The sequence below is a fragment of the Bombina bombina genome, chromosome 1 (assembly GCF_027579735.1).
Source record: "Bombina bombina isolate aBomBom1 chromosome 1, aBomBom1.pri, whole genome shotgun sequence".
NCBI classification, from domain to species: Eukaryota; Metazoa; Chordata; class Amphibia; order Anura; family Bombinatoridae; genus Bombina; species Bombina bombina.
The window spans coordinates 37,384,063-37,397,778 of NC_069499.1; the positions used below are offsets into that span (position 1 = coordinate 37,384,063).

At 42.4% G+C, this 13,716-nt stretch overlaps 1 protein-coding gene across 1 annotated transcript in view; it reads right to left on the bottom strand.

The window, feature by feature from the left end:
• LRRC9 (leucine rich repeat containing 9) overlaps positions 1-13,716 on the bottom strand; it is a 716,419-nt gene that overhangs the window by 418,174 nt on the left and 284,529 nt on the right. The window contains exon 19 of the mRNA XM_053705244.1: positions 11,821-11,998. Coding sequence (XP_053561219.1) covers positions 11,821-11,998 — 178 coding nt within the window. The remainder of the gene's footprint in view (positions 1-11,820; positions 11,999-13,716) is intronic.

Here is a 13,716-nt window from a genome sequence, read left to right on the forward strand (position 1 = left end):
GGAGGCAAAGAGCACCACAGCAAAGCTGTTAAATAGCTCCTCCCTTCCCTCCCACTCCAGTCATTCAACCTAAGTTAGGGATAGAAAGGAAAAAACAAGGTGCAGAGGTGTCTGAAGTTTATAATAAACAACAACCTGTCTTTCAAAAACATGGCGGGCCGTGGACTCATCGTGTCAAAAAAAAAAAATGTTATCAGGTAAGCATACATTTTCTTTTCTTTTTAATGACACGATGAGTCCACGGATCATCTTAATTACTAATGGGATTCAATGCCCAAGCTAGAGTACACAGATGATACGGGAGGGACAAGACAGGGAACCTAAACCGAAGGCACCACTGCTTGAAGAACCTTTCTCCCAAAAGCGGCCTCAGCTGAGGCAAAAGTGTCAAATTTGTAGAACTTTGTGAAGAAAGGACCAAGTTGTAGCCTTGCAAATCTGTTCAACAGAAGCTAAAAGAAAGAGAAGTAGCCATAGCTTTCTGTCCCTTACGTTTTCCTGAGAAAACTACAAACAAAGAAGAAGACTGACGAAAGTCTTTAGTCGCCTGCAGGTAAAACTTTAAAGCACGGACCACGGCCAAATTGTGCAGAAGTCGTTCCTTCTGAGAAGAAGGATTAGGACACAAGGAAGGAACAACAATTTCGTGATTAATGTTCCGATCCGAAAACAACCGTAGAAAGAAATCCTAATTTAGTACGTAAAACTACCTTATCTGAATGAAATATAAGGTAAGGAGACTCACGCTACAAAGCCGAGAGCTCTGACACTCTACGAGCAGAAGAAATAGCAACAAGAAACAAAACTTTCCAAGATAACAACTTATTTTCTAAGGAATGCATAGGCTCAAACGGAGCCCCTTGAAGAACTAAATTCAGACTCCATAGAGGAGTAACCAATCTGTACACAGGCCTGATCCTGACAAAATGATTGTACATCTGGAACACCCGCCAGACGTTTGTGAAGCCAAGATTTGAACCTTTAGGGAACTTATCGATAAGCCTTTCTCCAAACCTTCTTGGAGAAAAGACAAAATTCTATGAATCCTAACTCTACTCCATGAGTAGCCCTTGGAGTCACACCAATAGAGATATTTACGCCATATCTTATGGTAAATCTTTTCTAGTTACAGGCTTACGAGCCTGAATCATGGTCTCTATGACCGAGTCGGAAAAACCTCGCTTGGCTAGAATTAAGCGTTCAATCCCCAAACAGTCAGCTTCAGAGAAACTAGATTTGGGAGAAGTAAGGACCCTTGAATTAGAAGGTCCTTCCTCAACGGAAGTCTCCAAGGTGGCAGAGAAGACATGTCCACCAGATTTGCATACCAAATCCTGCGAATCCAAGCAGGGGCTGGATCACCGATGCCCTCTCCTGCTTGATTCGAGCAATAACCCGAGGAAGAAGCGTAAACGGAGGGGACAGGTATGTTATACTGAAAGTCCAAGGAACCGCCAGAGCATCTGTCAGTTCCACCTGGGGGTCCCTGGACCATGCCCTGTATCTCGGGAGTTTGGCATTCTGTCAAAATGCCATGAAATCTAATGCTGGCTGACTCCACTCGAGAATCAGGCTGGAGAACACTTCCGGATGGAGTTCCCAATCCCCCGGATGAAAGGTCTGCCTGCTCAGGAAGTCCGCCAACCAGATGTCCACCCCTGGGATGTGGATCGCCGACAGCAAGAATGGGTCTCCCACTGAATTATCTTAGATACCTCTGGGGCCAGGCCAGAAGAGCATTGAAGATCGTTCTCAGTTCCAGGAAGTTTATAGGAAGAACCGACTCTGACTGAGTCCAAACTCCCTGAGCCTTTAGGTAACCCCAGACTGCTCCCCACAGTAGAAGGCTGGCGTCTGTTGTCACAATTACCCAAGATGATCTGCGAAAGCAGGTTCCCTGGGAGAGATGATCCAGAGACAACCACCATTGAAGAGAATCCCTTTTCTCCTGCTCCTAGTAATATTCGAGGAGACAAATCTACATAATCTCCATTCCATTGCCTGAGCAGGCTTAACTGCAGAGGACTGAGTTAAGCATGATGATGTCCATTGCCGCCGCCATCAGCCCGATTACCTCCATGCACTGAGCCACTGATGGCTGAGGAGTGGACAGAAGGACTAGACAAGTATTGATAATCTTTGATTTCCTGACTTCTGTCAGAAAAATCTTCATTGATAGAGAATCTAATATAGTTCCTAAGAAAGTTACCCTTGTATTTGGGACTAAGGAACTCTATTCCAGATTTACCTTCCACTCGTCAAACTGCAGGAAGGGTAACACCATGTCCGTATGGGATCATGCTTGTTGTAATGATGGCGCCTGGACTAGGATGTCGCCCAAATAGGGTGCAACTGCAATGCCCCGTACTCGAAGCACCGCCAACAGCGAACCCAGAATCTTTGTGAAGATTCTGGGAACTGTGTCAAGACCGAAAGGAAGAGCCATGAACTGGAAGTGTTTGTCCAGAAACGCAAACCTTAGGAACTTGTGATGATCCCTTTGAATGGGAAATGCGGTACTCGTCCGTTAAATCCATTGTTGTCATAAATTGACCCTCTTGGATCAAAGTGAGAATTAAATGAATAGTGTCCATCTTGAAGGACGGTACTCTGAGAAATTTGTTTAGACTTTTGAGATCTAAAATCAGCCTGAAGGTTCCCTCTCTCTTTGGGAACCACAAACAGATTGGAATAAAATCCCAGACCCTGTTCCTGTCCTGGAACAGGAACAATCACTCCCAGGTTGGAAAGGTCTCTTACGCAGAGTAAGAACGCCTCTATAATCTCCGACAAAGCAGGTCCAAATAAGGTCTTCCCCTTGTAAGGAATAGCTAGAAGCTTAGACTTAAAGGATACATCCGCAGACCAAGGCTTTAACCATAAAGCTCTGAGGGCTAGAATAGAGAAACCTGAAATCTTTGCTCCCAGTTTGATAACTTGAAGGGAAGCATCCGTAATAAAGGAATTTGCTAATTTAAGAGCTTTTATCCTATCCTGGATCTCATCCAGGGGAGTGTCTGTCCTAATAGCATCAGACAACACCTCAAACCAATATGACGCCGCACTAGTGACGGTAGCAATGCACACAGCTGGCTCTAATTTCTCTTAACCTGAAAGGGTATAGCAGTTCTAGTGGTGGAATCGCCCGGGGTAGCCAAAACCTCCTCAATTAACAAATGGAGGTATTCCAGCTAAAAAACAAAGCGAACAACCTCAAGATCAGATAAAGATATTACTCCTTCTGAGTCTGAGAATTCCCCCTCAGATACTATTGAAATATCAGTTACAGGTTACAAGGAAGAAACATTCAGAATAGCACTACTGAATCAATCTTCCTAAATAATTGAAAATATGTCCTCTAGTACTGTTTTCTACCTCGTGGAAAAAACAGATAATGCATGAAATGCAGAGTAACTCCAGGTGGAGTGTGAAAGGAAGCACATGGCACTGCATGTGGGCCATACATTTTTTGGGATACTATAGGAGAAATTGTGGCATAACTTGACCATTGTCAATAAACTCATAAACAGCAAGAGTCTTAGAAGGAGTAGGTTCATGAAAACATAATTTATGCTTACCTGATAAATTTATTTCTCTTGTAGTGTATCCAGTCCACGGATCATCCATTACTTATGGGATATTAACTCCTCCCCAACAGGAAGTGCAAGAGGATTCACCCAGCAGAGCTGCTATATAGCTCCTCCCCTAACTGCCATTACCAGTCATTCGACCGAAAACATGCAGAGAAAGGAAAACCATAGGGTGCAGTGGTGACTGTAGTTTAATGGAAAAATTACCTGCCTTAAAGTGACAGGGCGGGCCGTGGACTGGATACACTACAAGAGAAATAAATTATCAGGTAAGCATAAATTATGTTTTCTCTTGTTAAGTGTATCCAGTCCACGGATCATCCATTACTTATGGGATACCAATACCAAAGCTAAAGTACACGGATGACGGGAGGGACAGGCAGGCTCTTTATACGGAAGGAACCACTGCCTGAAGAACCTTTCTCCCAAAAACAGCCTCCGAAGAAGCAAAAGTGTCAAATTTGTAAAATTTGGAAAAAGTATGAAGAGAAGACCAAGTTGCAGCCTTGCAAATCTGTTCAACAGAAGCCTCATTCTTAAAGGCCCAAGTGGAAGCCACAGCTCTAGTAGAATGTGCTGTAATTCTTTCAGGAGGCTGCTGTCCAGCAGTCTCATAGGCTAACCGTATTATGCTACGAAGCCAAAAGGAGAGAGAGGTAGCCAAAGCTTTTTGACCTCTCCTCTGACCAGAATAAACGACAAACAGGGAAGACGTTTGTCGAAAATCCTTAGTTGCCTGTAGATAAAATTTCAGGGCACGGACTACATCTAGATTGTGTAGCAGACGTTCCTTTTTCGAAGAAGGATTAGGACACAAAGATGGAACCACAATCTCTTGATTGATATTCCTGTTAGTGACCACCTTAGGTAGGAACCCAGGTTTAGTACGCAGAACTACCTTGTCTGAATGAAAAATCAGATAAGGAGAATCACAATGTAAGGCAGATAACTCAGAGACTCTTCGAGCCGAGGAAATCGCCATTAAAAACAGAACTTTCCAAGATAACAACTTGATATCAATGGAATGAAGGGGTTCAAACGGAACCCCCTGTAAAACATTAAGAACTAAGTTCAAACTCCATGGTGGAGCAACAGTTTTAAACACAGGCTTGATCCTAGCTAAAGCCTGACAAAAAGCTTGAACGTCCGGAACTTCTGACAGACGTTTGTGTAAAAGAATGGACAGAGCTGAAATCTGTCCCTTTAAGGAACTAGCGGATAAACCCTTTTCTAAACCTTCTTGTAGAAAAGACAATATCCTCGGAATCCTAACCTTACTCCATGAGTAACTCTTGGATTCGCACCAATATAAGTATTTGCGCCATATCTTATGGTAAATCTTTCTGGTAACAGGCTTCCTAGCCTGTATTAAGGTATCAATAACTGACTCAGAAAAACCACGTTTTGATAAAATCAAGCGTTCAATTTCCAAGCAGTCAGCTTCAGAGAAATTAGATTTTGATGTTTGAAGGGACCCTGGATCAGAAGGTCCTGTTTCAGAGGTAGCGACCAAGGTGGACAGGATGACATGTCCACTAGATCTGCATACCAAGTCCTGCGTGGCCATGCAGGCGCTATTAGAATCACTGATGCTCTCTCCTGTTTGATTCTGGCAATCAATCGAGGAAGCATCGGGAAGGGTGGAAACACATAAGCCATCCCGAAGGTCCAAGGTGCTGTCAAAGCATCTATCAGAACCGCTCCCGGATCCCTGGATCTGGACCCGTAACGAGGAAGCTTGGCGTTCTGTCGAGACGCCATGAGATCTATCTCTGGTTTGCCCCAACGTCGAAGTATTTGGGCAAAGACCTCCGGATGAAGTTCCCACTCCCCCGGATGAAAAGTCTGACGACTTAAGAAATCCGCCTCCCAGTTCTCCACTCCCGGGATTTGGATTGCTGACAGGTGGCAAGAGTGAGACTCTGCCCAGCGAATTATCTTTGATACTTCCATCATTGCTAGGGAGCTTCTTGTCCCTCCCTGATGGTTGATGTAAGCTACAGTCGTGATGTTGTCCGACTGAAACCTGATGAACCCCCGAGTTGTTAACTGGGGCCAAGCCAGAAGGGCATTGAGAACTGCTCTCAATTCCAGAATGTTTATTGGTAGGAGACTCTCCTCCTGATTCCATTGTCCCTGAGCCTTCAGAGAATTCCAGACAGCGCCCCAACCTAGTAGGCTGGCGTCTGTTGTTACAATTGTCCAGTCTGGCCTGCTGAATGGCATCCCCCTGGACAGATGTGGCCGAGAAAGCCACCATAGAAGAGAATTTCTGGTCTCTTGATCCAGATTCAGAGTAGGGGACAAGTCTGAGTAATCCCCATTCCACTGACTTAGCATGCACAATTGCAGCGGTCTGAGATGTAGGCGTGCAAAGGGTACTATGTCCATTGCTGCTACCATTAAGCCGATCACCTCCATGCATTGAGCTGACGGGTGTTGAATGGAATGAAGGACACGGCATGCATTTTGAAGCTTTGTTAACCTGTCTTCTGTCAGGTAAATCTTCATTTCTACAGAATCTATAAGAGTCCCCAAGAAGGGAACTCTTGTGAGTGGAAAGAGAGAACTCTTCTTTTCGTTCACCTTCCATCCATGCGACCTTAGAAATGCCAGTACTAACTCTGTATGAGACTTGGCAGTTTGAAAGCTTGAAGCTTGTATCAGAATGTCGTCTAGGTACGGAGCTACCGCAATTCCTCGCGGTCTTAGTACCGCCAGAAGAGCACCCAGAACCTTTGTGAAGATTCTCGGAGCCGTAGCCAATCCGAATGGAAGAGCTACAAACTGGTAATGCCTGTCTAGAAAGGCAAACCTTAGATACCGGTAATGATCTTTGTGAATCGGTATGTGAAGGTAAGCATCCTTTAAATCCACTGTGGTCATGTACTGACCCTTTTGGATCATGGGTAAAATTGTCCGAATAGTCTCCATTTTGAACGATGGAACTCTTAGGAATTTGTTTAGGATCTTTAAATCCAGGATTGGCCTGAAAGTTCCCTCTTTTTTGGGAACCACAAACAGATTTGAGTAAAACCCTTGTCCCTGTTCCGACCGTGGAACTGGATGGATTACTCCCATTAATAAAAGCTCTTGTACGCAGCGTAGAAACGCCTATTTCTTTATTTGGTTTGTTGACAACCTTGACAGATGAAATCTCTCTCTTGGGGGAGAGTATTTGAAGTCCAGAAGGTATCCCTGAGATATTATCTCTAGCGCCCAGGGATCCTGGACATCTCTTGCCCAAGCCTGGGCGAAGAGAGAAAGTCTGCCCCCCACTAGATCCGTTCCCGGATCGGGGGCCCTCAATTCATGCTGTTTTAGGGGCACCAGCAGGTTTCCTGGCCTGCTTGCCCTTGTTCCAGGACTGGTTAGGTCTCCAGCCTTGTCTGTAGCGAGCAACAGATCCTTCTTGTTTTGGAGCAGAGGAAGTTGATGCTGCTCCTGCTTTGAAATTCCGAAAGGAACGAAAATTAGATTGTCTAGCCTTAGGTTTGGCTCTGTCTTGAGGCAGGGCATGGCCTTTACCTCCTGTAATGTCAGCGATAATTTCTTTCAATCCGGGCCCGAATAAGGTCTGCCCTTTGAAAGGTATATTAAGAAATTTAGATTTAGAAGTAACGTCAGCTGACCAGGATTTTAGCCACAGTGCTCTGCGCGCCTGAATGGCGAATCCGGAATTCTTAGCCGTAAGCTTAGTTAAATGTACTACGGCATCTGAAATAAATGAGTTAGCTAACTTAAGAGCTTTAAGCCTGTGTGTAATCTCATCTAATGGAGTTGATTCAAGTGTCCCTTCCAGAGACTCAAACCAAAATGCTGCTGCAGCCGTGACAGGCGCAATGCATGCAAGGGGTTGCAATATAAAACCTTGTTGAACAAACATTTTCTTAAGGTAACCCTCTAACTTTTTATCCATTGGATCTGAAAAGGCACAGCTATCCTCCACCGGGATAGTGGTACGCTTAGCTAAAGTAGAAACTGCTCCCTCCACCTTAGGGACCGTTTGCCATAAGTCCCGTGTGGTGGTGTCTATTGGAAACATCAGGGGGTGAGAACGGCACACCGGGTCTATCCCACTCCTTAGTAACAATTTCAGTAAGTCTCTTAGGTATAGGAAAAACGTCAGTACTCGACGGTACCGCAAAATATTTATCCAACCTACACATTTTTTCTGGTATTGCAACTGTGTTACAATCATTCAGAGCCGCTAACACCTCCCCTAGTAATACACGGAGGTTTTCCAGCTTAAATTTAAAATTTGAAATATCTGAATCCAATCTGTTTGGATCAGAACCGTCAGCCGCAGAATGAAGCTCTCCGTCCTCATGTTCTGCAAGTTGTGACGCAGTATCTGACATGGCCCTAACATTATCAGCGCACTCTGTTCTCACCCCAGAGTGATCACGCTTACCTCTTAGTTCTGGTAGTTCTGGTAATTTAGCCAAAACTTCAGTCATAACAGTAGCCATATCCTGTAATGTGATTTGTAATGGCCGCCCAGATGTACTCGGCGCCACAATATCACGCACCCCCCGAGCGGGAGATGCAGGTACTGACACGTGAGGCGAGTTAGTCGGCATAACTCTCCCCTCGTTGTTTGGTGAAATGTGTTCAATTTGTACAGATTGACTTTTATTTAAATTAGCATCAATACAGTTAGTACATAAATTTCTATTGGGCTCCACTTTGGCATTAGCACATATAGCACAGATGTCTTCCTCTGAATCAGACATGTTTAACACACTAGCAAATAAACTAGCAACTTGGAAATACTTTTCAAGTAATTTACTATAATATGAAAACGTACTGTGCCTATAAGAAGCACAGAAAGAGTTATGACAGTTGAAAGTTAATAAACTGAAAGGTTATAGCATCAAATCTTTGTAAAAAACACAATTTTAGCAAAGGCTTGTTCCCATTAGCGAAGGATAACTAACCCTGATAGCAGAAAAAAAAGTTACAGAAATAAACGTTTTTTATCACAGTCAACTACAATCTCACAGCTCTTCTGTGAATGATTACCTCCCTCAAAACAAGTTTTGAAGACCCCTGAGTTCTGTAGAGATGAACCGGATCATGCAGGAAATACAATGAGCTTCTGACTGAATTTTTTGACCTCCCCCTCACACACAACAGTGAGAGAGATCAGTAAACTGTCATAAATTAAATAAAACAACTGCCAAGTGGAAAAAATAATGCCCAAAACATTTTATTCACCCAGTACCTCAGAAAATGAAACTATTTTACATGCCAGCAAAAAACGTTTAACATAAATTAAGTGTTATTAAAGAGCCTGTTGCCAGTCCCTGCAAATTAGGCTAAAGTCTTATGCACACAGTATAATTCCAGTGAAGTGCCATTCCCCAGAATACTGAAGTGTAAAATATACATACATGACAGCCTGATACCAGTTGCTGCTACTGCATTTAAGGCTGAGTTTACATTATATCGGTATGGCAGAATTTTCTCATCAATTCCATTGTCAGAAAATAATAAGCTGCTACATACCTCTTTGCAGATTAATCTGCCCGCTGTCCCCTGATCTGAAGTTTACCTCTCCTCAGATGGCCGAGAAACAGCAATATGATCTTAACTACGCCGGCTAAAATCATAGTAAAAACTCAGGTAGATTCTTCTTCAAATTCTACCAGAGAAGGAATAACACACTCCGGTGCTATTATAAAATAACAAACTTTTGATTGAAGGTATAAAACTAAATATAATCACCATAGTCCTCTCACACATCCTATCTAGTCGTTGGGTGCAAGAGAATGACTGGTAATGGCAGTTAGGGGAGGAGCTATATAGCAGCTCTGCTGGGTGAATCCTCTTGCACTTCCTGTTGGGGAGGAGTTAATATCCCATAAGTAATGGATGATCCGTGGACTGGATACACTTAACAAGAGAAAGAGTGACATTTTTTAATAAAAATTAACACATGAAAAATGTTACTGTCTCTTTAAATCTTAAAATGTAACTTTTTATTTTTGTGTGCAGAATTAAAATAAAACAGTACATTATCACTGCAGAACCTAGCTACACCTCAGCTAAACCTTGCTGAAGTGCCCATCTGCCTCTCTAATACCCAAACTTTATTATAATTTGGTGCATAACAGCATTTAACATAAAACATTACTGCTTCTAAAATAAAAAGTCCGGAACATAGCTACAACGTTGTCCGGTCCCATTAATATGGTAACATTAATCATTGTGCTTAACAGTAACTCTTGTACAATTTGGCTGTAAAAAGTCCGCAACGCAGCTGTAACACTGTCCGGACCCACTTTTCTAAAAACACAACATTCTGTGCTAAACAGTCCCTCCGATTCCGAGCGGCATTGGAGAAGTCCAAAACTGGCGCCACACGAAGCTCTGCCCATCGTGGGCGTAACAACCATGTATCTCCCGGTCGCCATTACTATTGTTATAACAACTGCGTCAGCGGGAGCAAACTAAGCCTTCAATTAACCTGGGGAAAAATTTGGCTACCGCTTCTCGATCACAGCTTAGTCCAAATAAATGTTAAAACTAATTGTTACCAGAAGGAGACCTGGCTGAAGACATTGAAAAAGGGATGCTTCACATGTGGAAGTTGCATTACATGCAATAGCATGATGAGAGGCCAGACGTTCCAGCACCCTCACACCAACAGACAGTATACCATCCGACACAGATTAACATGCACGAGCACATGTCATATATATGTTAATCTGTCCATGTTTCCTGGTTTACATCGGCAAAACAGTGACAAGCTTCCGGGACAGGATGGCTAATCACCGCTGTGCAATTCGGGAAGCACTCAGTAAAGGGTATTCAGAACAACCAGTGGCACGCCACTTTGCCAATTGTAATCATGGCTTATCTACCATGAGATCAATGCTGATCGATCATGTACCCCCTCTAACAAGGGGTGGCGATAGGGCTAAGAAGTTACTACAGGTTGAAACTAAGTAGATCCATACACTGGATACTCTGATACCAAGGGGACTGAATACTTTCCTGGATTTCGGCACCAGAAGGAGACCTGGCTGAAGACATTGAAAAAGGGATGCTTCACATGTGGAAGTTGCATTACATGCAATAGCATGATGAGAGGCCAGACGTTCCAGCACCCTCACACCAACAGACAGTATACCATCCGACACAGATTAACATGCACGAGCACATGTCATATATATGTTAATCTGTCCATGTTTCCTGGTTTACATCGGCAAAACAGTGACAAGCTTCCGGGACAGGATGGCTAATCACCGCTGTGCAATTCGGGAAGCACTCAGTAAAGGGTATTCAGAACAACCAGTGGCACGCCACTTTGCCAATTGTAATCATGGCTTATCTACCATGAGATCAATGCTGATCGATCATGTACCCCCTCTAACAAGGGGTGGCGATAGGGCTAAGAAGTTACTACAGGTTGAAACTAAGTAGATCCATACACTGGATACTCTGATACCAAGGGGACTGAATACTTTCCTGGATTTCGGACCTTTCTACACTAAATAACTATGATCGGGACTGATACGCCATAGCTCTGAAGAAAATTACCCAGAGTGGATTCATATGGATGTTCGTCCTAGTGGGTACCCATGGGTTTCTGCCTATACTCCAAGTGGTATGAAGGGAATAATTAAGACTGTGCTTATCCTTCCTTGGAGAAGTATATATATATATATATATATATATATATATATAAATATATATATATATATATATATATATATATATATATATATATATATAAGTAATCCAGAAGAGACACTCGCCGTGATACAACCAGGTGAATTTATTAAAGAGTGAACGTTTTCGGGGTATAAACCGTGTGACACTGTTTGTTTTTTGCAGGAGTCTGAGGACGGGGTTTATACCCTGAAAACGTTCACTCTTTAATAATTTCACCTGGTTTTATCACAGTGAGTGCCTCTTCTGGCTTACTTTTCTACATATGTCTGAGAGCACCCCGGCATTATCACGGATTTAGCGAGTGCTGGTATCTTTGAACTGCATATATATATATATATATATATATATATATATATATATATATATATATATATATATCAGAAGGGCCAGAGTACACTGGTTCAAATGAGCCATCTCACGGGTGTGGCTTTATTTAAAGGGGTGGGGTTTAGCACTCTACCATCTTCAAAATTCACCTGCCGCCACTTTCTTTAAAAACTCAATGTATTACTTTATGTCACTACCTACTGAGAAACAATGCACCTACCTTTAAGCTCTGTTATGCAGTTTCCATCAAGGCACAGTTCTTCTAAACGTATGCAGTGTTCCAAACCTTCAACTTTTGTTAGAAAATTGTTGCTGAATGATGCCCATCTTAAGTTTTCCAGTTTTTCTAAATTAGTAATCCTGGAAAGGTTTTGTCCATCGAAATTCAATGCAGTTATCTAGGAAGGGTTTGAACATGCCATGGACAAGTTAAAAAGTAATAATGAATTGCCCTATTAAAGACCTTAAGACATTATGTTACATTATAAATATTTCCATACCATGTCCATATCTAGCACTGATTGATGAACACACTTTAAATAAGAGCATGAATGAAACCCAAAGCACGAAACACCATCTTTTCAGGTGGCATAGGACTCCTTTCCTTTCTGATACATACAAACTGTATTAAAAAGTAGTAGTAAAAGGGAAGCAAGCTTGATAAGTGCAATTTAAAAACAAATGTGTGAGTAGCAGCGCTTAAAAAGCACGGATTAATAAAAATAAAATATAATATCTGTTACTTAACACAATTTAATATATAAAGAACAAGTAATAAAAAACAAATAAAATTCAATGACCATAAGAATCAGTGTAGGGACGTCTCCCAATTAAAACCAATAAGGCTGCACAAATAAAAATGTCAACATTGACAAAGTTATATAAGCAAATATTGCATAAAGAATACGTTATTAAAAACACCAAAGACAAGGAGTGTCAAATGGACTCACAGACGCTAAGAGCTGTTAATAGAGTGGCAGTTCACAATCCCCTCGGCAGATCTCACCGCGTCCGGAGGGATGGTACAGATTTTGAGGATAGGCGATTACCTTTAAAACTCTCACCTCGCGGATCTGACCGCATTTAGAGGGATAATGAGGGTAATGAGTTTGTAAAGTTACATTAGTTGGTTCTACGGCTTTGGTAGAGGTTTCTGTACTGCCCCGCTGCCCAATTCTCCTTGTGAGTGCATCAAGCAATGCGTATGCGAGGCTCCAGTTGCTTAATGCACTAACAAGGAGGATAGAGCAGCGAGGGTGTTTTGACACCAAGGCCTATGGGGAGGTTTAAAATACCCTTTCTGATACCAGTTCTTTGCTTGGTTATTTCTTCATGGAATTCCTGATGTTCCTGTTTCTGGCTTGTTTTCGTAGTTCTCTCTAGACTCTGGCGTGTATCCTGACTTAAAGGGACATGAAACCCAATTTTTTTCTTTCATGATTTAGAAAGAGCATGTCATTTTAAACAACTTTCAAATTTACTTCTATTATCTAATTTGCTTCATTCTCTTGATATCTCTTGCTGAAAAGCATATCTAGATATGCTCAGTAGCTGCTGATTGGTTGCTGCACATAGAGGCCTTGTGTGATTGGCTCACACATGTGCATTGCTATTTCTTCAACAAAGGATATCTAAAGAATTGAGCAAATTAGATAATAGAAGTAAATTGGAAAGTTGTTTAAAATTGCATGCCCTATCCGAATCATGAAAGTTTAATTTTGACTAGACTGTCCCTTTAAGCCTCCTGCCTCACCTTTACCAGTATTGACTGATTATCTAGCTACTGACCTTTGGATCAGAACTGTAGATTATGCTCCTGCATAAATCCTTTTCTGTGAAGTTTGGTTTGTGAAGTTTGTTTCTGTCTGATCCGGTGTTGAATCCTGACCTGGTGTCAGGGTTTTTTCCCTGCCATGGTTGTCATGTGCTGCTGGCAGCCATTTTACTCACCTCTCTTGCTGACTATGGTGCATACTGTTTGATGCTGCTTATTTCCTGCACTTCCTTTTATGACCAGACTGGTGTACATCATCCGTGTGAGACAGGATGCAGTCTCAGAATTGTGATGTCATCACTTATTATTTAAAGGGCCACTGTTCAGTATGGTTTGCCCTTG